The sequence below is a fragment of the Physella acuta genome, unplaced genomic scaffold (genome assembly GCF_028476545.2).
Source record: "Physella acuta isolate Inbredline_101_S28 unplaced genomic scaffold, ASM2847654v3 ptg000225l, whole genome shotgun sequence".
Lineage (NCBI taxonomy): Eukaryota > Metazoa > Mollusca > Gastropoda > Physidae > Physella > Physella acuta.
Genome location: NW_026731744.1, coordinates 1268317 through 1294849, shown reverse-complemented (window position 1 = coordinate 1294849; position 26533 = coordinate 1268317). Strand labels below are relative to the sequence as shown.

At 40.0% G+C, this 26533-nt stretch overlaps 1 protein-coding gene across 2 annotated transcripts; it reads left to right on the top strand.

The window, feature by feature from the left end:
* The first annotated feature begins 320 nt into the window (after positions 1 to 320).
* On the top strand, positions 321 to 23470 carry LOC131937911 (ankyrin repeat domain-containing protein 13C). 2 transcript variants are annotated; one of them, XM_059295639.1, is made up of 13 exons: positions 321 to 646; positions 4085 to 4126; positions 8094 to 8198; positions 8297 to 8428; positions 12102 to 12168; positions 12540 to 12684; positions 20497 to 20628; positions 20827 to 20894; positions 21098 to 21194; positions 21271 to 21420; positions 21538 to 21566; positions 22575 to 22675; positions 23336 to 23470. In XM_059295639.1, exons 1-13 carry the CDS (start codon positions 541 to 543, stop codon positions 23467 to 23469), a joined length of 1308 nt encoding a protein of 435 aa, XP_059151622.1. In that variant the 5' UTR covers positions 321 to 540; the 3' UTR covers position 23470. The 2 variants fall into 2 exon arrangements, with proteins under 2 accessions (XP_059151622.1, XP_059151621.1); XM_059295638.1 differs by having other exon boundaries at positions 22563 to 22675.
* Positions 23471 to 26533: the final 3063 nt, after the last annotated feature.

The window sequence follows — 26533 nt, the reverse complement described above, 5'->3', positions numbered from 1 at the left end:
TAGGGGGGGGGGGTCTGGCTTTTTGTGATGAGGGGGGGGGGGGTGAAAATCGACAAAAAAGCGTGACGTCACTTATGGATGACCCCTTGTTCCGGGTGGACGACGCAGTTCAGTTTTCTTTTAGATCAATTTCTTTTACTAAGCCATATAGATGATAGATCTAAACATAAAATCGAATGATTCACCGATTACTTTTATTGGAGTAGGCTATTTTAAGCTTATGTTAGTCATTTTAGCATTTAAGCCTAGGCCTACCCAAAAGAAAAACCAAACAGTTTAATTTTAAAAGATTCACTAAGAACACATGAAACGAAAGAAAAGGAAGAAAAGAGTAATTATTGTTGAAATTGAGGAGATGTCTCGTACCATACGATCAAAGATATATAAACCGAAAATTTAAGTTTTTACAATTTTAAAATAATTAACAGCTAGTGCAAATTATTTACATACCAATTGTCATCTTAAGATAAAATGTCGTTAGCAGTTGTTTTTTTTTTCCTAATTTAAAACAATGCAATCTCAATGATTGTGTAAATAAAGATGGCGTCGCATGAATATCAACTTCATCAAAGTGTTTTTAATGGTGATGTAAAACTGGTATCTAAACTAATCAGAACTTGCGACGTTTCACAAAAAGATATTCATGGTATTGAACTTTCTCTTTTATCCTAACAAATAGACTTGAAATAGATATATCCTTTTGTGTAATATTTATTTTTATTCCTTCTCTTCTTTCAACTTCTTTGTTTTCATGTTATCAGTTATTGTTTTGCTCTTCTCTTCAGTCTTCTCACTCTTCTTCTCTAGGCATAATGAGAAATTTTTCCTAATTAACATAGAATGATAAAACAGACACAGATTAATCCTATAATACCAAATTTATTCTAGGCCATGTAGTTTTTTAATATGAATTTTTAAAGTTATGCATTAAATAGGCTGTTTGATGAGAATTACAGAATGATTTTTTTATTAAAAATGTATCAATAATAGCTAGAACACTAGTAAACTAAGCTAATTTAGCATATTTTAACTTTCTGTGCAAAGTCATTATTACTGAAAAAAATTCCAAAGTCAGGTCAGCCTGTGGCACCCTCCACTGAACGTGACAGAAGGAAAAAAAAACTTCACCCGTGACCTTCATTAAAACAGAATTTGCTTTTGTTTTATTTTTATTTTTGGTAAACATGTGCTTAATCTTACCCAATAAGTGATAAAAATTTGAAAATTAATTTTAATTACTGTTGTAAAGTGAGATAAACAGCTTAATAAACACATGCTTTCTTGAGGGGGTGTGGCCCGGGTGTGGCACATCGCAATTATAACTTTATATTTCTGTGTTTTATGACTATATTTGTTCACAATTAGCATGCTATGTTTTTTAAATTGATAAAAGGTAAGTATACCAAGTTACAAAATCCGCAATCTAACTAATAATTCATACTTTCAATTTAAAAAATAATAAAAACGATCATCAACGAAGAAAGCGTAAACATTCTATTTTTAGGTATGACATAAAAAACAGTCATAAATCTAGCCAAATGATTGGATTCTTGCGCGGCACACATTTTCCCGCGCCTCGTTTTCACCAAACAAGAATATAATAAAATGGCATTATTACTTACACCCTCAAAAGCATTGTTTCCACCCTAATTATATTAAACAATTCTATTTTTATTTGATAGTAAAGATGATATACAAATTGTATATTACAATAAAGTTATTGTAGAACGCACCTGCTTTTAGTTTATTCGACTTGAAACGCAAGCTAGGTCAGCGTGACTTTCTCTCGACTGCCTCGTTAAATACAAATAAAGAAATTAGGTCAAGCTGCCATTATTAAAATGTTAATTATTCGCCCCGTAAATACATGGGCAGTTTCGAGTGAAAATCTATCCGATTACGATACAATCCTTAGTTTTAACTATCATGTACTTCATGAGAAAGAAATGATTCGATATTTTATATGGCTGCCCAAAACACGGGTGCTTCAAAACCGCGAGAACGAGATTTCACGAATCGAAAAACCTACATTAAACAAATTTAAATCTATCGTTTTAGGTACGTAAAATCGGGCAAGACTAGTAATGTGCGACAAAGTTGCCTCATTGTTAAGGCTTTAACAGAAGTATATTGTAATATATTTGTGTCAAATATTATAGATAACTGAATAATAAACCGAAATCAATGGCTAAATAATAACGAAGTGACTACTCTGAAGAAGATTTTTCTCACCAACGTCTCCGCTTAGTCGGCAAAAGATATCTCTGCGCATGCGCAGTGCCCTTTGGCTAGGGTTAGAATTAGGGTTAGGGATAGGATTAGCTAGGGATAGGGTTAGCATAAGGGAAGGATAAGGGTTAGGGATAGGATTAGGGATAGCGGGATAGGGTTAGGGATAGGATTAGAGTTGGTGTTAGGGTTCTGCTGTTGTAAACACACGCATGCGCAGTACCATCGGAAACATCGCCGCGATGGCGTCGTAGTTTCTCTCCATTGCGCATACGTATCTTTTTCCGGCTAGCATCGGCCAAATAATATATCAATATAGTAGTATTTCTCGCTAAGTTGGAGGCGTGGTCGGTTGCTAACAACAATATGGCGTCTGGACCGGACGCATGATTTCCGACAAAATTTTGGCCAAATTCCAGAGACCTTCTAAGAATTACTTTTAAAAATGTTTACCACGAGCAAAATGGCGGGGTTTTCACACTATAACAACAAACTATAGGTGGCAAGGCTATATATGCCAGAAAAGCATTTCAAAATTTGCGTTGGAGAATGAAGGCTAAATTTAAAAGTTGGTTTCATTAAAAATACTAGAACTTTTTAAATATCAACCTGAAGAGTACAAAAATGAAATGAAGTCTGTAGAACTATTAGGTTTATCAGTCTATGTAAAAAGAAATCAAATACAGCTAACCACTTTTTTTATAAACGATGGCTTTTGAATGACAACCAAATTTATTTATTTTTTTAAACCACGTGACCGCTATTTGATGATCACTAGTGAGGAACTCTGGGTACATGGCCACTTAAAAAGTCTAACCTGATTTGTGGTTTTCTTTAGCTTCAAGCGTAAGAAGAGTTGTCATGGAGAGATGTGTTGGGCATGGCAGTGAGTGTCAATGAATATTAAATTAAGTAATTTAGTTTAAAACTAACTAAAAACTTCAAAATTAGTGCCTAATGGATTAAATATGGATGTCTATCATTCAGTAGTCATGTTTAATTTGAAATTTGGGTAAATTCTAGATTTTTTTAGTAAGAAAAACTACAATATAGACAAGAAATTAACTTTAAACAGCAGTGTTTGCGAGCAGGATTTGCTATATAAAAATCGGCCATCTGTAAGTTAGAGTGGCTTCCCTTGAATCTCTAACTATAATTTTATAAAAAAAAACCTTAATCAAGATGGCTGCTAAAGTAAATGAGCTTTGTTGCATCTGATGAAAACATCGCTAGTCTTTATTTTTTACTTAAAAGTTTTAATACAATTGTCTAAAAACAGCATAATGACGCTCCCAGCATTCGATAAAATTTTCTCGATTTAATTCGTTCTTTTTCAGAATCCAAGTTTTAAATGGTAAATCTAGGTCATGATCACAGTAGAGGTTGATTTTGTAATTTATAGAATTTTATAGAATTTTTTGTAAAACAGTTTGAGGGGGGTGCAAATTAAAAGTTTGAGGGGGGGGGGGGCGCAAATCGAAAATTGAAATTTTGTTCCCGGGAAGAGTCGCTACATCTCTGAGGGGGGAGGGGGGACACACCATTAAGTGCCACACCGGGTGACACCCGACCTCGCTACGCCACTGGTCTTTATCAGGCCCCATTGATATTTTGGTACGACTAATCAATGGAAAAACCTTAAATTCTTGTATAAGTTTATTAAGCTAAGTGTTTAGTTGTACCACATCAGAAGGAGTAACAGCTTCCCTGTCTATCTGCTTATTTGAACATATTTGCAATATGCTGTGATTTAAAGGGTTAGGTTTAGAGTAACATTGCGTTTGACAAGGACACTCAGTTGAGTGTAAAAAATCAATCTCACAATCTCACTATCAATTGTTTGATGTTTTTCCAGGAAATACACCTCTTCATTTAGCAATCATGCTGGGGCATAAAGGTATGTGCACGCCATGATTTCATTCAGTTAGGTGACGTTAATGTATGTACAGGTCATGATTGAATTCAGTTAGAGGACATTATGTACAGGCCATGATTGAATTCAGTTAGGTGACATTATGTACAGGCCATGATTGAATTCAGTTAGGTGACATTAATGTATGTACAGGCCATGATTGAATTCAGTTAGGTGACATTATGTACAGGCCATGATTGAATTCAGTTAGGTGACATTAATGTATGTACAGGCCATGATTGAATTCAGTTAGGTGACATTAATGTATGTACAGGCCATGATTGAATTCAGTTAGGTGACATTAATGTATGTACAGGTCATGATTTCATTCAGTTAGGTGACGTTAATGTATGTACAGGTCATGATTGAATTCAGTTAGGTGACATTAATGTATGTACAGGCCATGATTTGATTTCATTCAGTTAGGTGACATTAATGTATGTACAGGCTATGATTGAATTCAGTTAAGTGACATTAATGTATGTACAGGCCATGATTTCATTCAGTTAGGTGACATTAATGTATGTACAGGCTATGATTGAATTCAGTTAAGTGACATTAATGTATGTACAGGTCATGATTGAATTCAGTTAGGTGACATTAATGTATGTACAGGCCATGATTTCATTCAGTTAGGTGACGTTAATGTATGTACAGGCCATGATTGAATTCAGTTAGGGGGACATTATGTACAGGCCATGATTGAATTCAGTTAGGTGACGTTAATGTATGTACAGGCCATGATTGAATTCAGTTAGAGCACATTATGTACAGGCCATGATTGAATTCAGTTAAGGGGACATTAATGTATGTACATGCCATGATTGAATTCAGTTAGGGGGACATTATGTACAGGCCATGATTGAATTCAGTTAGGTGACGTTAATGTATGTACAGGCCATGATTGAATTCAGTTAGGTGACATTATGTACAGGCCATGATTGAATTCAGTTAGAGGACATTATGTACAGGCCATGATTGAATTCAGTTAGGGGGAAATTATGTACAGGCCATGATTAAATTCAGTTAGAGGACATTATGTACAGGCCATGATTGAATTCAGTTAGGGGGAAATTATGTACAGGCCATGATTAAATTCAGTTAGAGGACATTATGTACAGGCCATGATTGAATTCAGATAAGTGACATTAATGTATGTACAGGCCATGATTGAATTCAGTTAGAGGACATTATGTACAGGCCATGATTGAATTCAGATAAGTGACATTAATGTATGTACAGGCCATGATTGAATTCAGTTAGGTGACATTATGTAAAGGCCATGATTGAATTCAGTTAGGTGACGTTAATGAATGTACAGGCCATGATTGAATTCAGTTAGGTGACATTATGTAAAGGCCATGATTGAATTCAGTTAGGTGACGTTAATGAATGTACAGGCCATGATTGAATTCAGTTAGGTGACATTATGTAAAGGCCATGATTGAATTCAGTTAGGTGACGTTAATGAATGTACAGGCCATGATTGAATTCAGTTAGGTGACATTATGTAAAGGCCATGATTGAATTCAGTTAGGTGACGTTAATGAATGTACAGGCCATGATTGAATTCAGTTAGGTGACATTAATGTATGTACAGGTCATGATTGAATTCAGTTAGGTGACATTAATGTATGTACAGGCTATGATTGAATTCAGTTAGGTGACATTAATGTATGTACAGGTCATGATTGAATTCAGTTAGGTGACATTAATGTATGTACAGGTCATGATTGAATTCAGTTAGGTGACGTTAATGTATGTACAGGCTATGGTTTCGTTCAGTTAGGTGACATTAATGTATGTACAGGCCATGATTGAATTCAGTTAGGTGACATTAATGTATGTACAGGCTATGATTGAATTCAGTTAAGTGACATTAATGTATGTACAGGCCATGATTGAATTCAGTTAGAGGACATTATGTACAGGCCATGGTTTCGTTCAGTTAGGTGACATTATGTACAGGCCATGATTGAATTCAGTTAGGTGACATTATGTACAGGCCATGATTGAATATGTAAGAAACAAATTAAAAAACTTAGATGTTTTACAGCTCATACCCAGTATTTGTTAGATGGGCTACATTTATTGCTTGAGTATGTTTCTAACTGTGTCTTGTGTCTAGAGTGTATCCACTGTTGACCTGTGTATCCATTGTATCTTGTGCCTAGAGTGTATCCACTGTTGACCTATGTATCCATTGTATCTTGTGTCTAGAGTGTATCCACTGTTGATCTGTGTATCCATTGTGTCTTGTGTCTAGAGTGTAGTGTATCCACTATTGACCTGTGTATCCACTGTTGACCTGTGTATCCACTGTTGACCTGTGTATCCACTGTATCTTGTGTCTAGAGTGTATCCACTGTTGACCTGTGTATCCACTGTTGACCTGTGTATCCACTGTATCTTGTGTCTAGAGTGTATCCACTGTTGACCTGTGTATCCATTGTATCTTGTGTCTAGAGTGTATCCACTGTTGACCTGTGTATCCACTGTATCTTGTGTCTAGAGTGTATCCACTATTGACCTGTGTATCCATTGTATCTTGTGTCTAGAGTGTATCCACTTTTGACCTGTGTATCCATTGTGTCTTGTGTCTAGAGTGTATCCACTGTTGACCTGTGTATCCACTGTTGACCTGTGTATTCACTGTGTCTTGTGTCTAGAGTGTATCCACTGTTGACCTATGTATCCACTGTATCTTGTGTCTAGAGTGTATCCACTGTTGACCTGTGTATCCATTGTTGACCTGTGTATCCATTGTATCTTGTGTCTAGAGTGTATCCACTGTTGACCTGTGTATCCACTATTGACCTGTGTATCCATTGTATCTTGTGTCTAGAGTGTATCCACTGTTGACCTATGTATCCACTGTATCTTGTGTCTAGAGTGTATCCACTGTTGACCTGTGTATCCATTGTATCTTGTGTCTAGAGTGTATCCACTGTTGACCTTTGTATCTTGTGTCTAGAGTGTATCCACTGTTGACCTGTGTATCCACTGTATCTTGTGTCTAGAGTGTATCCACTATTGACCTGTGTATCCACTGTATCTTGTGTCTAGAGTGTATCCACTGTTGACCTTTGTATCTTATGTCTAGAGTGTATCCACTGTTGACCTGTGTATCCACTGTATCTTGTGTCTAGAGTGTATCCACTATTGACCTGTGTATCCACTGTATCTTGTGTCTAGAGTGTATCCACTGTTGACCTTTGTATCTTGTGTCTAGAGTGTATCCACTGTTGACCTGTGTATCCACTGTATCTTGTGTCTAGAGTGTATCCACTATTGACCTGTGTATCCACTGTATCTTGTGTCTAGAGTGTATCCACTGTTGACCTTTGTATCTTGTGTCTAGAGTGTATCCACTGTTGACCTGTGTATCCACTGTATCTTGTGTCTAGAGTGTATCCACTGTTGACCTGTGTATCCACTGTATCTTGTGTCTAGAGTGTATCCACTGTTGACCTTTGTATCCACTGTATCTTGTGTCTAGAGTGTATCCACTGTTGACCTTTGTATCTTGTGTCTAGAGTGTATCCACTGTTGACCTTTGTATCCACTGTATCATGTGTCTAGAGTGTATCCACGGTTGACCTGTGTATCTTGTGTAAAGAGTGTATCCACTGTTGACCTTTGTATCTTGTGTCTAGAGTGTATCCACTGTTGACCTTTGTATCTTGTGTCTAGAGTGTATCCACTGTTGACCTGTGTATCCATTGTATCTTGTGTCTAGAGTGTATCCACTGTTGACCTGTGTATCTTGTGTCTAGAGTGTATCCACTGTTGACATGTGTATCCACTGTTGACCTGTGTATCCACTGTTGACCTGTGTATCCACTGTATCTTGTGTCTAGAGTGTATCCATTGTTGACCTGTGTATCCATTGTATCTTGTGTCTAGAGTGTATCCACTGTTGACCTTTGTATCCACTGTATCTTGTGTCTAGAGTGTATCCATTTGCTGCTTGCTCACGGGGCTCCTGTCAAGTTTAAAAATGCTCTGGGCTGGACTCCACTGGCTGAAGCTATAAGCTACGGAGAGAGGCAAATTAGTAAGTTGTTGGCTCATTTACTCTTGTCTTTTTTAAATGTATATATAGGTTCATATCTGAAGTTAATGATGACCTATAATGTTTTTCTTTCATTCTAGTACTGTCTGTTCTACGTAAGCTAAAACAGCAATCAAGAGAAGCGTTAGAAGAAAGACGACCTCTTCTGGTACAAGCCTTAAAAGATATACGAGACTTTGACCTGGAGTTAAAGTGGGATTTTCAAAGCTGGGGTAAGTTCACACTGTTGTTACCTGTACACACAGGTCAATGTTGCTACCTGTACACACAGGTCACTGTTGCTACCTGTACACACAGGTCACTGTTTCTACCTGTACACACAGGTCACTGTTGCTACCTGCACACACAGCTCACTGTGTTGCTACCTGCACAAACAGGTCACACTGTTGGTACCTGCACACAGGTCACTGTTGCTACCTGCATGCAGGCCACTGTTGCTACCTGCATGCAGGCCACTGTTGCTACCTGTACACACAGGCCACTGTTGCTACCTGCACACACAGGTCACTGTTGCTACCTGCACACACAGGTCACTGTTGCTACCTGCACACACAGCTTACTGTGTTGCTACTTGTACACAGGTCACTGTTGCTCACTGTGTTGCTACCTGTACGCAGGTCACTGTTGCTACCTGAACACAGGTCACTGTTGCTACCTGAACACAGGTCACTGTTGCTACCTGCACACAGAGGCCACTGTTGCTACCTGCACACACAGTTCACTGTGTTGCTACCTGCACACACAGGTCACTGTTGCTACCTGCACACACAGCTCACTGTTGCTACCTGAACACAGGTCACTGTTGCTACCTGAACACAGGTCACTGTTGCTACCTGAACACAGGTCACTGTTGCTACCTGCACACAGAGGTCACTGTTGCTACCTGAACACAGGTCACTGTTGCTACCTGAACACAGGTCACTGTTGCTACCTGTACACACAGGTCACTGTTGCTACCTGAACACAGGTCACTGTTGCTACCAGAACACAGGTCACTGTTGCTACCTGAACACAGGTCTCTGTTGCTACCTGCACACAGAGGTCACTGTTGCTACCTGAACACAGGTCACTGTTGCTACCTGAACACAGGTCACTGTTGCTACCTGTACACACAGGTCACTGTTGCTACATGTTCACACAGGTCACTGTTGCTACCTGCACACACAGTTCACTGTTGCTACCTGTACACACAGGCCACTGTTGCTACCTGTACACACAGGTCACTGTTGCTACCTGTACACACAGGCCACTGTTGCTACCTGTACACACAGGTCACTGTTGCTACCTGCACACACAGGTCACTGTTGCTACCTGCACACACAGGTCACTGTTGCTACCTGTACACACAGGTCACTGTTGCTACCTGCACACACAGCTCACTGTTGCTACCTGTACACACAGGCCACTGTTGCTACCTGTACACACAGGTCACTGTTGCTACCTGCACACACAGGTCACTGTTGCTACCTGCACACACAGCTCACTGTTGCTACCTGAACACAGGTCACTGTTGCTACCAGAACACAGGTCACTGTTGCTACCTGAACACAGGTCACTGTTGCTACCTGCACACAGAGGTCACTGTTGCTACCTGAACACAGGTCACTGTTGCTACCTGAACACAGGTCACTGTTGCTACCTGTACACACAGGTCACTGTTGCTACATGTTCACACAGGTCACTGTTGCTACCTGCACACACAGTTCACTGTTGCTACCTGCACACACGGGTCACTGTGTTGCTACCTGCACACACAGGTCACTGTTGTTACCTGCACACAGAGGTCACTGTTGCTACCTGTACACACAGGTCACTGTTGCTACCTGTACACACAGGTCACTGTTGCTACCTGTACACACAGGTCACTGTCACTACCTGTACACACAGGTCACTGTTGCTACCTGAACACAGGTCACTGTTGCTACCAGAACACAGGTCACTGTTGCTACCTGAACACAGGTCACTGTTGCTACCTGCACACAGAGGTCACTGTTGCTACCTGAACACAGGTCACTGTTGCTACCTGAACACAGGTCACTGTTGCTACCTGTACACACAGGTCACTGTTGCTACATGTTCACACAGGTCACTGTTGCTACCTGCACACACAGTTCACTGTTGCTACCTGCACACACGGGTCACTGTGTTGCTACCTGCACACACAGGTCACTGTTGTTACCTGCACACAGAGGTCACTGTTGCTACCTGTACACACAGGTCACTGTTGCTACCTGTACACACAGGCCACTGTTGCTACCTGTACACACAGGTCACTGTTGCTACCTGCACACACAGGTCACTGTTGCTACCTGCACACACAGCTCACTGTTGCTACCTGAACACAGGTCACTGTTGCTACCAGAACACAGGTCACTGTTGCTACCTGAACACAGGTCACTGTTGCTACCTGCACACAGAGGTCACTGTTGCTACCTGAACACAGGTCACTGTTGCTACCTGAACACAGGTCACTGTTGCTACCTGTACACACAGGTCACTGTTGCTACATGTTCACACAGGTCACTGTTGCTACCTGCACACACAGTTCACTGTTGCTACCTGCACACACGGGTCACTGTGTTGCTACCTGCACACACAGGTCACTGTTGTTACCTGCACACAGAGGTCACTGTTGCTACCTGTACACACAGGTCACTGTTGCTACCTGTACACACAGGTCACTGTTGCTACCTGTACACACAGGTCACTGTCACTACCTGTACACACAGGTCACTGTTGCTACCTGTACACACAGGTCAATGTTGCTACCTGTACACACAGGTCACTGTTGCTACCTGTACACACAGGTCACTGTTTCTACCTGTACACACAGGTCACTGTTGCTACCTGCACACACAGGTCACACTGTTGGTACCTGCACACAGGTCACTGTTGCTACCTGTACACACAGGTCACTGTTGCTACCTGCACGCAGGCCACTGTTGCTACCTGTACACACAGGCCACTGTTGCTACCTGCACACACAGTTCACTCCACTGTGTTGCTACCTGCACACACAGGTCACTGTTGCTACCTGCACACACAGGTCACTGTTGCTACCTGCACACACAGCTTACTGTGTTGCTACTTGTACACAGGTCACTGTTGCTCACTGTGTTGCTACCTGTACGCAGGTCACTGTTGCTACCTGAACACAGGTCACTGTTGCTACCTGAACACAGGTCACTGTTGCTACCTGCACACACAGGCCACTGTTGCTAATTGCACACACAGTTCACTGTGTTGCTACCTGCACACAGAGGTCACTGTTGCTACCTGCACACAGGTCACTGTTGCTACCTGAACACAGGTCACTGTTGCTACCTGCACACACAGGCCACTGTTGCTACCTGCACACACAGTTCACTGTTGCTACCTGTACACACAGGTTACTGTTGCTACCTGCACACACAGCTCACTGTGTTGCTACCTGCACACACAGGTCACTGTTGCTACCTGCACACAGAGGTCACTGTTGCTACCTGCACACAGGTCACTGTTGCTACCTGAACACAGGTCACTGTTGCTACCTGAACACAGGTCACTGTTGCTACCTGCACACAGAGGTCACTGTTGCTACCTGCACACAGGTCACTGTTGCTACCTGAACACAGGTCACTGTTGCTACCTGCACACAGGCCACTGTTGCTACCTGAACACAGGTCACTGTTGCTACCTGCACACAGAGGTCACTGTTGCTACCTGCACACAGGTCACTGTTGCTACCTGAACACAGGTCACTGTTGCTACCTGCACACAGCTCACTGTGTTGCTACCTGAACACAGGTCACTGTTGCTCACTGTGTTGCTACCTGTACAAACAGGTCATTTAGAGATTTATGTTTGACTTGTTACTTCCCCCACTAATCAAGTTTTGTGTTTCAGTGCCTCTGGTCTCCAGGATATTACCATCAGATATTTGTAGAATAAGAAAAAAGGGTTCAAGGATAAGGTAATTAATTGACAAGCTCATCTACATTTGATAAGGGTAATAACTTTTGAAAAGGGGAATAACATTTGATATGGTAATTTACATTTGAAAAGGGGAATAACATTTGTTATGGTAATTTACATTTGAAAAGGGGAATAACATTTGATATGGTAATTTACATTTGAAAAGGGGAATAACATTTGATATGGTAATTTACATTTGAAAAGGGGAATAACATTTGATATGGTAATTTACATTTGAAAAGGGGAATCACATTATTTGACAGTATTTAAAAGACTCCCAAGTACATAGAAGTAAAAGTGAAACTGATCCTAAAAGGCAACCCCAAAAAAAGTTGTACCTGACTAATAAAATGTCTCCATATCGAGCAGGTTAGACACGACACTAGTGGACTTTACAGAGATGAAATGGGAGAGGGGGGATATCACATTTCTTTTTAATGGAGAGGCCAAGCCACGCCACAGTCTCTCTGTGTTGGACAACAAGGCCGAGGTCTTTCAGAGGGTCAGGTATGAGGTAAGTTATCCCAGGTAGAGGTCTTGTCAGATACAAGTATCCCAGATAGAGATCTTGTCAGATACAAGTATCCCAGGTAGAGGTCTTGTCAGATACAAGTATCCCAGGTAGAGGTCTTGTCAGATACAAGTATCCCAGGTAGAGATCTTGTCAGATACAAGTATCCTAGGTAGAGATCTTGTCAGATACAAGTATCCCAGGTAGAGGTCTTGTCAGATACAAGTATCTCAGGTAGAGATCTTGTCAGATACAAGTATCCCAGGTAGAGATCTTGTCAGATAAAAGTATCCCAGGTAGAGGTCTTGTCAGATACAAGTATCCCAGGTAGAGATCTTGTCAGATAAAAGTATCCCAGGTAGAGGTCTTGTCAGATACAAGTATCCCAGGTAAAGATCTTGTCAGATACAAGTATCCCAGATAGAGATCTTGTCAGATACAAGTATCCCAGGTAGAGGTCTTGTCAGATACAAGTATCCCAGGTAGAGGTCTTGTCAGATACAAGTATCCCAGGTAGAGGTCTTGTCAGATACAAGTATCCTAGGTAGAGATCTTGTCAGATACAAGTATCTCAGGTAGAGATCTTGTCAGATACAAGTATCCCAGGTAGAGGTCTTGTAAGATACAAGTATCCCAGGTAGAGATCTTGTCAGATACAAGTATCCCAGATAGAGATCTTGTCAGATACAAGTATCCCAGGTAGAGATCTTGTCAGATACAAGTATCTCAGGTAGAGATCTTGTCAGATACAAGTATCCCAGGTAGAGGTCTTGTCAGATACAAGTATCCCAGGTAGAGGTCTTGTCAGATACAAGTATCCCAGATAGAGATCTTGTCAGATACAAGTATCCCAGGTAGAGATCTTGTCAGATACAAGTATCCCAGGTAGAGATCTTGTCAGATACAAGTATCCCAGGTAGAGGTCTTGTCAGATACAAGTATCCTAGGTAGAGATCTTGTCAGATACAAGTATCCCAGGTAGAGGTCTTGTCAGATACAAGTATCCAAGGTAGAGGTCTTGTCAGATACAAGTATCCTAGGTAGAGATCTTGTCAGATACAAGTATCCCAGGTAGAGATCTTGTCAGATACAAGTATCCCAGGTAGAGGTCTTGTCAGATACAAGTATCCAAGGTAGAGGTCTTGTCAGATACAAGTATCCTAGGTAGAGATCTTGTCAGATACAAGTATCCCAGGTAGAGGTCTTGTCAGATACAAGTATCTCAGGTAGAGGTCTTGTCAGATACAAGTATCCAAGGTAGAGGTCTTGTCAGATACAAGTATCCCAGGTAGAGGTCTTGTCAGATACAAGTATCCTAGGTAGAGATCTTGTCAGATACAAGTATCCCAGGTAGAGATCTTGTCAGATACAAGTATCCCAGGTAGAGATCTTGTCAGATACAAGTATCCCAGGTAGAGATCTTGTCAGATACAAGTATCTCAGGTAGAGATCTTGTCAGATACAAGTATCCCAGGTAGAGATCTTGTCAGATACAAGTATCCCAGGTAGAGATCTTGTCAGATACAAGTATCCCAGGTAGAGATCTTGTCAGATACAAGTATCCCAGGTAGAGATCTTGTCAGATACAAGTATCTCAGGTAGAGATCTTGTCAGATACAAGTATCCCAGGTAGAGATCTTGTCAGATACAAGTATCCCAGGTAGAGATCTTGTCAGATACAAGTATCCCAGGTAGAGATCTTGTCAGATACAAGTATCTCAGGTAGAGATCTTGTCAGATACAAGTATCCCAGGTAGAGATCTTGTCAGATACAAGTATCCCAGATAGAGATCTTGTCAGATACAAGTATCCCAGGTAGAGGTCTTGTCAGATACAAGTATCCCAGGTAGAGGTCTTGTCAGATACAAGTATCCCAGGTAGAGATCTTGTCAGATACAAGTATCCCAGATAGAGATCTTGTCAGATACAAGTATCCCAGGTAGAGATCTTGTCAGATACAAGTATCTCAGGTAGAGATCTTGTCAGATACAAGTATCCTAGGTAGAGGTCTTGTCAGATACAAGTATCCCAGGTAGAGATCTTGTCAGATACAAGTATCTCAGGTAGAGATCTTGTCAGATACAAGTATCCCAGGTAGAGGTCTTGTCAGATACAAGTATCCCAGGTAAAGATCTTGTCAGATACAAGTATCTCAGGTAGAGATCTTGTCAGATACAAGTATCCCAGGTAGAGATCTTGTCAGATACAAGTATCCCAAGTAGAGGTCTTGTCAGATACAAGTATCCCAGGTAGAGATCTTGTCAGATACAAGTATCCTAGGTAGAGATCTTGTCAGATACAAGTATCCCAGGTAGAGATCTTGTCAGATACAAGTATCCTAGGTAGAGATCTTGTCAGATACAAGTATCCCAGGTAGAGGTCTTGTCAGATACAAGTATCCCAGGTAGAGATCTTGTCAGATACAAGTATCCCAGGTAGAGATCTTGTCAGATACAAGTATCCCAGGTAAAGATCTTGTCAGATACAAGTATCCCAGGTAGAGATCTTGTCAGATACAAGTATCCCAGGTAGAGATCTTGTCAGATACAAGTATCCCAGGTAGAGATCTTGTCAGATACAAGTATCCCAGGTAGAGGTCTTGTCAGATACAAGTATCCTAGGTAGAGATCTTGTCAGATACAAGTATCCCAGGTAGAGATCTTGTCAGATACAAGTATCCCAGGTAGAGGTCTTGTCAGATACAAGTATCCAAGGTAGAGGTCTTGTCAGATACAAGTATCCTAGGTAGAGATCTTGTCAGATACAAGTATCCCAGGTAGAGGTCTTGTCAGATACAAGTATCTCAGGTAGAGGTCTTGTCAGATACAAGTATCCAAGGTAGAGGTCTTGTCAGATACAAGTATCCCAGGTAGAGGTCTTGTCAGATACAAGTATCCTAGGTAGAGATCTTGTCAGATACAAGTATCCCAGGTAGAGATCTTGTCAGATACAAGTATCCCAGGTAGAGATCTTGTCAGATACAAGTATCCCAGGTAGAGATCTTGTCAGATACAAGTATCTCAGGTAGAGATCTTGTCAGATACAAGTATCCCAGGTAGAGGTCTTGTCAGATACAAGTATCCCAAGTAGAGGTCTTGTCAGATACAAGTATCCCAGGTAGAGATCTTGTCAGATACAAGTATCCTAGGTAGAGATCTTGTCAGATACAAGTATCCCAGGTAGAGATCTTGTCAGATACAAGTATCCTAGGTAGAGATCTTGTCAGATACAAGTATCCCAGGTAGAGGTCTTGTCAGATACAAGTATCCCAGGTAGAGATCTTGTCAGATACAAGTATCCCAGGTAGAGATCTTGTCAGATACAAGTATCCCAGGTAAAGATCTTGTCAGATACAAGTATCCCAGGTAGAGATCTTGTCAGATACAAGTATCCCAGGTAGAGATCTTGTCAGATACAAGTATCCCAGGTAGAGATCTTGTCAGATACAAGTATCCCAGGTAGAGGTCTTGTCAGATACAAGTATCCCAGGTAGAGATCTTGTCAGATACAAGTATCCCAGGTAGAGATCTTGTCAGATACAAGTATCCCAGGTAGAGATCTTGTCAGATACAAGTATCCCAGGTAGAGGTCTTGTCAGATACAAGTATCCCAGGTAGAGATCTTGTCAGATACAAGTATCCTAGGTAGAGATCTTGTCAGATACAAGTATCCCAGGTAGAGATCTTGTCAGATACAAGTATCCCAGGTAGAGGTCTTGTCAGATACAAGTATCCCAGGTAGAGATCTTGTCAGATACAAGTATCCCAGGTAGAGATCTTGTCAGATACAAGTATCCCAGGTAGAGATCTTGTCAGATACAAGTATCCCAGGTAGAGGTCTTGTCAGATACAAGTATCCCAGGTAGAGATCTTGTCAGATACAAGTATCCCAGGTAGAGATCTTGTCAGATACAAGTATCCCAGGTAGAGATCTTGTCAGATACAAGTATCCCAGGTAGAGGTCTTGTCAGATACAAGTATCCCAGGTAGAGATCTTGTCAGATACAAGTATCCTAGGTAGAGATCTTGTCAGATACAAGTATCCCAGGTAGAGATCTTGTCAGATACAAGTATCCCAGGTAGAGGTCTTGTCAGATACAAGTATCCCAGGTAGAGATCTTGTCAGATACAAGTATCCCAGGTAGAGATCTTGTCAGATACAAGTATCCCAGGTAGAGATCTTGTCAGATACAAGTATCCCAGGTAGAGGTCTTGTCAGATACAAGTATCCCAGGTAGAGGTCTTGTCAGAGGTCATCACCCACCTCTACCTTCTCTAGCCCTTGTTGTACACTAGCATGTGTACTATAATACTTCAGCCTCATCTAGCCCTTGTACACTAGCATGTGTACTATAATACTTCAGCCTCATCTAGCCCTTGTACACTAGCATGTGTACTATAATACTGCAGCCTTATCCAGCCCTTGTACACTAGCATGTGTACTATAATACTGCAGCCTTATCCAGCCCTTGTACACTAGCATGTGTACTATAATACTTCAGCCTCATCTAGCCCTTGTACACTAACATGTGTACTATAATACTGCAGCCTTATCCAGCCCTTGTACACTAGCATGTGTACTATAATACTGCAGCCTTATCCAGCCCTTGTTGTACACTAGCATGTGTACTATAATACTGCAGCCTTATCCAGCCCTTGTACACTAGCATGTGTACTATAATACTGCAGCCTTATCCAGCCCTTGTTGTACACTAGCATGTGTACTATAATACTGCAGCCTTATCCAGCCCTTGTACACTAGCATGTGTACTATAATACTTCAGCCTTATCCAGCCCTTGTTGTACACTAACATGTGTACTATAATACTGCAGCCTTATCCAGCCCTTGTACACTAGCATGTGTACTATAATACTGCAGCTTTATCCAGCCCTTGTTGTACACTAGCATGTGTACTATAATACTGCAGCCTTATCCAGCCCTTGTACACTAGCATGTGTACTATAATACTGCAGCCTTATCCAGCCCTTGTACACTAGCATGTGTACTATAATACTGCAGCCTTATCCAGCCCTTGTACACTAGCATGTGTACTATAATACTGCAGCCTTCTCTAGCCCTTGTACACTAACATGTGTACTATAATACTGCAGCCTTATCCAGCCCTTGTACACTAGCATGTGTACTATAATACTGCAGCCTTATCCAGCCCTTGTTGTACACTAGCATGTGTACTATAATACTGCAGCTTTATCCAGCCCTTGTACACTAACATGTGTACTATAATACTGCAGCCTTATCCAGCCCTTGTACACTAGCATGTGTACTATAATACTGCAGCCTTCTCTAGCCCTTGTTGTACACTAGCATGTGTACTATAATACTGCAGCCTTATCCAGCCCTTGTACACTAGCATGTGTACTATAATACTGCAGCCTTATCCAGCCCTTGTACACTAACATGTGTACTATAATACTGCAGCCTTATCCAGCCCTTGTACACTAGCATGTGTACTATAATACTGCAGCCTTATCCAGCCCTTGTTGTACACTAGCATGTGTACTATAATACTGCAGCCTCATCCAGCCCTTGTACACTAGCATGTGTACTATAATACTTCAGCCTTATCCAGCCCTTGTACACTAGCATGTGTACTATAATACTGCAGCCTTATCCAGCCCTTGTTGTACACTAGCATGTGTACTATAATACTGCAGCCTTATCCAGCCCTTGTTGTACACTAGCATGTGTACTATAATACTGCAGCCTTATCCAGCCCTTGTACACTAACATGTGTACTATAATACTGCAGCCTTATCCAGCCCTTGTTGTACACTAGCATGTGTACTATAATACTGCAGCCTTATCCAGCCCTTGTTGTACACTAGCATGTGTACTATAATACTGCAGCCTTATCCAGCCCTTGTACACTAACATGTGTACTATAATACTGCAGCCTTATCCAGCCCTTGTACACTAGCATGTGTACTATAATACTGCAGCCTTATCCAGCCCTTGTTGTACACTAGCATGTGTACTATAATACTGCAGCCTTATCCAGCCCTTGTACACTAGCATGTGTACTATAATACTGCAGCCTTATCCAGCCCTTGTACACTAGCATGTGTACTATAATACTGCAGCCTTATCCAGCCCTTGTACACTAGCATGTGTACTATAATACTGCAGCCTTATCCAGCCCTTGTACACTAGCATGTGTACTATAATACTGCAGCTTTATCCAGCCCTTGTTGTACACTAGCATGTGTACTATAATACTGCAGCCTTATCCAGCCCTTGTACACTAGCATGTGTACTATAATACTTCAGCCTTATCCAGCCCTTGTACACTAACATGTGTACTATAATACTGCAGCCTTATCCAGCCCTTGTTGTACACTAGCATGTGTACTATAATACTGCAGCCTTATCCAGCCCTTGTACACTAGCATGTGTACTATAATACTGCAGCCTTATCCAGCCCTTGTACACTAGCATGTGTACTATAATACTGCAGCCTTATCCAGCCCTTGTTGTACACTAGCATGTGTACTATAATACTGCAGCCTTATCCAGCCCTTGTACACTAGCATGTGTACTATAATACTGCAGCCTTATCCAGCCCTTGTTGTACACTAGCATGTGTACTATAATACTGCAGCCTTATCCAGCCCTTGTACACTAGCATGTGTACTATAATACTGCAGCCTTATCCAGCCCTTGTACACTAGCATGTGTACTATAATACTGCAGCCTTATCCAGCCCTTGTTGTACACTAGCATGTGTACTATAATACTGCAGCCTTATCCAGCCCTTGTACACTAGCATGTGTACTATAATACTGCAGCCTTATCCAGCCCTTGTACACTAGCATGTGTACTATAATACTGCAGCCTTATCCAGCCCTTGTACACTAGCATGTGTACTATAATACTGCAGCCTTATCCAGCCCTTGTACACTAGCATGTGTACTATAATACTGCAGCCTCATCTAGCCCTTGTTGTACACTAGCATGTGTACTATAATACTGCAGCCTTCTCTAGCCCTTGTACACTAGCATGTGTACTATAATACTGCAGCCTTATCCAGCCCTTGTACACTAGCATGTGTACTATAATACTGCAGCCTTATCCAGCCCTTGTTGTACACTAACATGTGTACTATAATACTGCAGCCTTATCCAGCCCTTGTACACTAGCATGTGTACTATAATACTGCAGCTTTATCCAGCCCTTGTTGTACACTAGCATGTGTACTATAATACTGCAGCCTTATCCAGCCCTTGTACACTAGCATGTGTACTATAATACTGCAGCCTTATCCAGCCCTTGTACACTAGCATGTGTACTATAATACTGCAGCCTTATCCAGCCCTTGTTGTACACTAGCATGTGTACTATAATACTGCAGCCTTATCCAGCCCTTGTACACTAGCATGTGTACTATAATACTGCAGCCTTATCCAGCCCTTGTACACTAGCATGTGTACTATAATACTGCAGCCTCATCCAGCCCTTGTACACTAGCATGTGTACTATAATACTGCAGCCTTCTCTAGCCCTTGTACACTAGCATGTGTACTATAATACTGCAGCCTTATCCAGCCCTTGTACACTAGCATGTGTACTATAATACTGCAGCCTCATCCAGCCCTTGTACACTAGCATGTGTACTATAATACTGCAGCCTTATCCAGCCCTTGTACACTAGCATGTGTACTATAATACTGCAGCTTTATCCAGCCCTTGTACACTAGCATGTGTACTATAATACTGCAGCCTTATCCAGCCCTTGTACACTAGCATGTGTACTATAATACTGCAGCCTTATCCAGCCCTTGTTCAACATGTTTTAGGACAGTGACCTTGAATTAGAAGAGGAAGTGGACATCCTGATGAGCAGTGATATTGTTGCAGCTCAGATGTCAACAAAAAGAATCACTTTCTCCCGTGCTCAGACTGGCTGGCTTTTCAGGGAGGATAAATCGGTAGGTTTCGTCCATTTATCTTTGTACTAGCTAGGATAAATCAGTAGGAGTTGAGATTTCATGTACAAATGATGTTATGAGGTGTAAAGTGCTGAGATTTGCTATACAACTCACTGTGTTAGCCCATAGAACTGATTGTGTCAAAACATTGAAGGACTGCTTTCATTGGCTGGTGTCAAAAGTTGTTTTAACTTTCAGGAAATGGTTGGGGACTACAGATCTGATTTTTTTAGTGTCAACAACTTGGTCCTAGAATCCAAGAAGAGGTTGGCCTTTTATTGTTTTATTTAGACATTTCTTTTAAATCATGTTTTGTATGCAACTTCAACAAATAAAAGTAGACCTAATAGTAATGGTTTAACCAAAGGCATACCTCTGAAAGTAGGTGAACAAGTTATATTTTCATGAATGTCTGTGTAAGTAGCCCACTTTCAGGGTCATAGCATCTCATGAATGTCTAAAATTTCAGAAGGGAACATCTATCAACAGAGGATATTCAAAAGAACAAAGCAATAATGGAGAATTTCAGCAAAGGATCATGGGATAATGCTGAGGCATCCAATGGGGTATGTACTAAACTTGTCTTATTCCCAAACAAGGCATTCAGTCCCTGATAAACTAATGAAAATTCTATTCCTTCAGCTGGAAAGACGTAGATCTTTACAAGCCCCTGAAAAAACATCAGTCAGCTGGGATGACTACATATCAGCACCAACTGGGCGACCCCCTTGTCTAGGCAGGACCTTAATTTCTAAAGAAAGTTCTAAAGCTTTCAAGGCCACAGTTGGAATGGTAAAAATGTTAACTGTACCATCTAAATGAAACAATTTTGGCTTCCATTATGTATATCTTTCTAGCCAGCACAAACCTTAGTTTTTTTTTAACTTACTAGACAATTATCTTTTTCAGAGTGATGAGTTTCCTATGACTGTTGAAGTGTAAGTATTGATAAAGCTTCTTAGTCAATCTTCTAAAATCCTTCAGATCACAGGTTCCCAAACTTTTTTGGATGATGATCCCTTTTTATCGTGACCTCCCCCCTTCCAAAATTATAAAAAAATATAGAGTTATAAAGGAAAAACAATGACAAAAATAGTGTGCTATGTTTTTTTTTTCCACTTTTGAAAAATAGTTTAATGCAATTGTTGCAGGGTTATTAAAGTCATGGCAAAGAACAACTTTGTGCTCTATGTGCGTCTGCTTCTCTATTGCTTAGCTAGTCAAGTTCATAAGGACCATTTCATTGAAGTTTCATGTTAAAGTTGGCGACCCTCAGAAAACCACAAAGGGGGGGGGGGGGGGGGGGGGGTCTGGACCCACAGTTTGGGAACCTGTACTTTAGATATTATAAATTGTTGAATATAATATAATAATAGTAATTTACAATTCTACTGTATCTTTTAAATATATTTTGAAAATAGTTTATATATTTATCCTAATTAGTATATAGGTAAGAATTTTTTAGTTTGATGATCATGATTTGAACCCTGTTAAAATGATCTATCGCTGTACTATATAAAGAATATGTTATAGTTTGCTAGATTTCCTGTTAAAATGACCTATCGCTGTACTATATAAAGAATATGTTATAGTTTGCTAGATGTCCTGTTAAAATGACCTATCGCTGTACTATATAAAGAATATGTTATAGTTTGCTAGATGTCCTGTTAAAATGACCTATCGCTGTACTATATAAAGAATATGTTATAGTTTGCTAGATGTCCTGTAAAAATGACCTATCGCTGTACTATATAAAGAATACGTTATAGTTTGCTAGATGTCCTGTTAAAATGACCTATCGCTGTACTATATAAAGAATATGTTACAGTTTGCTAGATGTCCTGTTAAAATGACCTATTGCTTTACTATATAAAGAATATGTTATAGTTTGCTAGATGTCCTGTTAAAATGACCTATCGCTGTACTATATAAAGAATATGTTACAGTTTGCTAGATGTTCTGGAAGTGGTGGCCCCTTTCAAGCAGTTTCAGAAACTTCGAGACTTCATGACTTCAAAACTGCCTCCAGGTTTTCCAGTTCGAATTGGTATGTATTCATGCATTATTGAGGTCATCTTTACCTTTAAGATTTGAATATTGTTCTACACTGTGCATGAGAGTTCCAGGTAATTTTCCACTACAGACTGCCCTGTGTGCCTGAACTAAGTGGCGCACTTAGGTTCCAACATAGTAATTCTTGATGGTAAAACATTGGCCAGAATCAGACAATAATACATGTTCTTCAAGTATTTTGTTGTCATATCACTCTGATCATGAATTAGGCTTACTAATTTTACATTACAATGTCAATCATTTAATAATGATTTTTAAAAATGGTATTACCAGTGACTAAAAAAAAACATTTTTTTATTTTTATATTTGTTAATCTCTTTGTCTTGTTTTTTTTTAAATATTTTAAATTATATTTAAGTCATTTTGCTATTCGAGTAAAAACATCAAAATAAGTCTTTGCCCCATTATAAATGCTTTTCCTTTAATTCAAATTTTTTTATATTTTAAATAACATTTTTAAAAGTACCCTAGTCACATGAGACATAAATTGGTTTTTAATGCCTAGGCAGGAAATGTTTAACAGTGTTGTGAAAATTTGTGATAGATCTTGTAGTACCAACGTATGTATGGATGTTGTCTGCATGTGAAATGATAGTTTGATGAAATGTCTAGTGTCAACTTTTTTTGTCGACAGAAATCCCAGTATTCCCCACCATCACAGCTAAAGTGACCTTTACGACATTTGAGTGGAAGGATGACCTAGATAAAAGCTTGTTTTCTATACCATCCCACTACAAGGAGGACCCTGGGCGGTTCCCTGACTTATGACAGTACATGGAGCTCTACATCATGCACATCATCTGCAGCCTCAGAATGGATCACTCATATCATCTTACTCAAAACAATCTTAACTGGCCAGAGGAATCACACTGCAACTTAGTCAACTCAGGAAGTGGTGGTAGCCTAGATACAATACAAGTCACTGGCCCTGTAGGGACTCAGCAGTTGGGGGACTCATTGACTCTAGTCAGACCAGTAGCTAGTGCAGGGGGGGGAGGTCTGGTGGAAGCTCAAGTCTTTTCTTCCATGCTGAGGGGGAGACAAAGACTGATCCATCTTTTTGATAAACTGACAAGCTTTAATAAGAGTGAGTTGTCTCCCTGGGATGGGCAACCAGCTTTGTCTAGTGCCTCCCCTGTAGATAACCCACATGACTGTTTGCAGACAGGCAGTACAACATGCAGTCATGACTTGTGCTGCCAGTCATGCAGTCATGATTTGTGCACCAAGGTCTCCCTGTCTACATACCAGTCAGATGTTTTGTCAGAAGGCCATCACATGGGGGCAGCAAGGAAAGTCTGGAAACTTGATTCACCAGCAACAAGAAAGCTGAAAGAAACAGCCGCCATGAAAGAAGGGAAGCAAGGTGACCAGTGTAGGAAGTGTGGGTCTACCATTGAGAAGAGAGGCAGCCCACTGGCTGAGAGCTGTGACACAGTTTGTATAGAGCTTCCCATGACCAACTTTGGTTTCTACAGCAGTGAGTTGCTCATCCTCATGTAAACATGCAACAGGCTTAGTTTGTACATTACTGGTCAATTCATATGTGCATTAGTTTGATTTGTGTATATAATATATTCAGATGGTAGTATGATGTTGTCCAAGATAGAAGGTTGCATGTTTTTGCATCCTGTATCCGAGCAAGATAACTTATTTGTAACTAAAAACTTTGGGCCAAAAGGAGAAGAATATCAGCATAGGCTGGACAGCTTGTACATACACCCTTAGACGTCACTGTAGCCATAGACATCATGATGGGCCCAATCAGTGTAAATAGTTAGACCACTGTAAATAAGATGTTGCCATAACCACCACTGCAGCTCTGGATGGGAAGCAGGTGGATGACAAGGGTTCACAGCAGTCAATATTGGTAGAGTTTCAACTTGTCACTAAATAAAAAACTTATGTAAAATCATTGTTCTTTTGAAATCTTAGTTTCTTTAAACTATTTAGAAATGTTTTAATTTTTATTTAAGAATTTTTAAGCATTTCTGAGCCATTTAAAATTTATCAAATTGCCATAATTATTATATTTATAAATTTAGGTAATTTTTCAAATTTTTGCAAGAAAAAAAAACATTAACCCACTAGCATATGTCAGTAATTGGTATCTAGACTGTAACAATAGACAGTAATATATTGTAAGATTGTGTTGTAACACTGGACCTAAAATGTTGTACATTTGTTATTTGGTTTGACTGAGCTGAAATGAATGGTTAGAATATTAGTTGAAGGGGCTACAAGAGTTGTAATCAATCCCATTAGTGCACCTAAACAGGTGAAGAGCATTGAAATTAATTAGTTTTAAACAGTTCACATTAGGGCATTTACTATAACACTTCCTACTTAATAAAGTTAATTACTGACACATCAGGTGCATCCAACAGCATGAACAATGACTAATTCATTTGTTTTATCTCTGAGCTGGTGTAGGAAAGTTTTATGCTGATATTCTGAGTTGACTTCCAAAATAAACTTGGAGCACACCTTTGACTTTGTAGTTTGACTACGTCTATTTATGGTGCATAGTGACAGTGTATTGAGGACTGGCTCAACTTTAGCCCAGAACTGGGGGAAGGTGAAGCAGAAAATCAAGGGAAGTCACTGTCAGCAACAGGAAACATCTGGTTTACCTTATAAGTATAAGATATCACAACAATTATTCCTGTTTTCCTTTTTTTTTAACTTTCTCAACTCAGATGTAAATAATGGTTAGAATTCTACCAAATCAGCCACATTTTTATAGCATCTTCCAATATCTCAGCTTGCCTTCCTGCTTAAATGAAATTATTTTCTCATTAAATACAAGAGTTGGAACTTACACTATAGCAAATTTAACCAGTCATTGCCACATTTACAATGTAATGTATTTGTATTGATAACATTCTTTAGCATTTATTCAATATCTACTAGTTTTTCCTGTAAAATCAGCAGTTTATATATGTAGCAATTTTTTTTTTTTTGATATCAATTTAAAATGTTGATTGAGTAAATTAACATTATATAAGAAGCAGCAGTTATTTCAATTGGATGGACAAAACTTTAAGGCTGTTTTTTTTATTTAAAAGTATGTATATCTATATGTAATACTCTATTGAAATATGTTGACTAATAAATACAATTTAGACTCGATACAATCTTTCTATTTGTTTATTATTGATGCCAGAGATGCTGATATAGGCCTATGTAACATTGGTTTGGTTCATCCCAAGTTAAGGAAATACAATAACAGAAGGTGGGATAGATAGATAGACGCAGCTATTTAGCTATTTTATTTTCTACTTTTTAGTACTTCATAGTTAGTGAATTTGACACTATCCTTCCCTCCATTCCTCCCCCCCCCCCCACCCCACCGTGAAAGCAGCCGTTTGTGAAAACAGTTTACGGACGACAATGAAAAGATCAAGCAGAACTTCTTACCTCTTCTTAGTTTCAAATCGTTTAAAAGCTAAATTTTCTTCCCCTACTAATTCGACCCGGCTCTACGACGATTCTAAGAATTCAGGGTGAACAACAGCTCACCAGAATGGTGGGGGTGGTAACTGCATGCGTTTACGTGGTGCCTCGCATGGTCCCTATGAAGAGAATTAGGTATATATATATATAGATCGTAGAGGTGGTCAATCTAGTGAAGGATATTAGGGGCAGATAACATTTTTAAACTATTTGAAACTAAGGGGAAGTAACAATAACCCGGACTGCTGCTTTTCCAGGAGCAGATAATCATCTTTTATATCGCCAGCTACTGATAGTGTTTTAAAGCAAATATTTTTAGTTGTGTCGAGTTCATAAGTTAGAAATCACTTAATTGTAAAACAAGTTAATTAAAAAA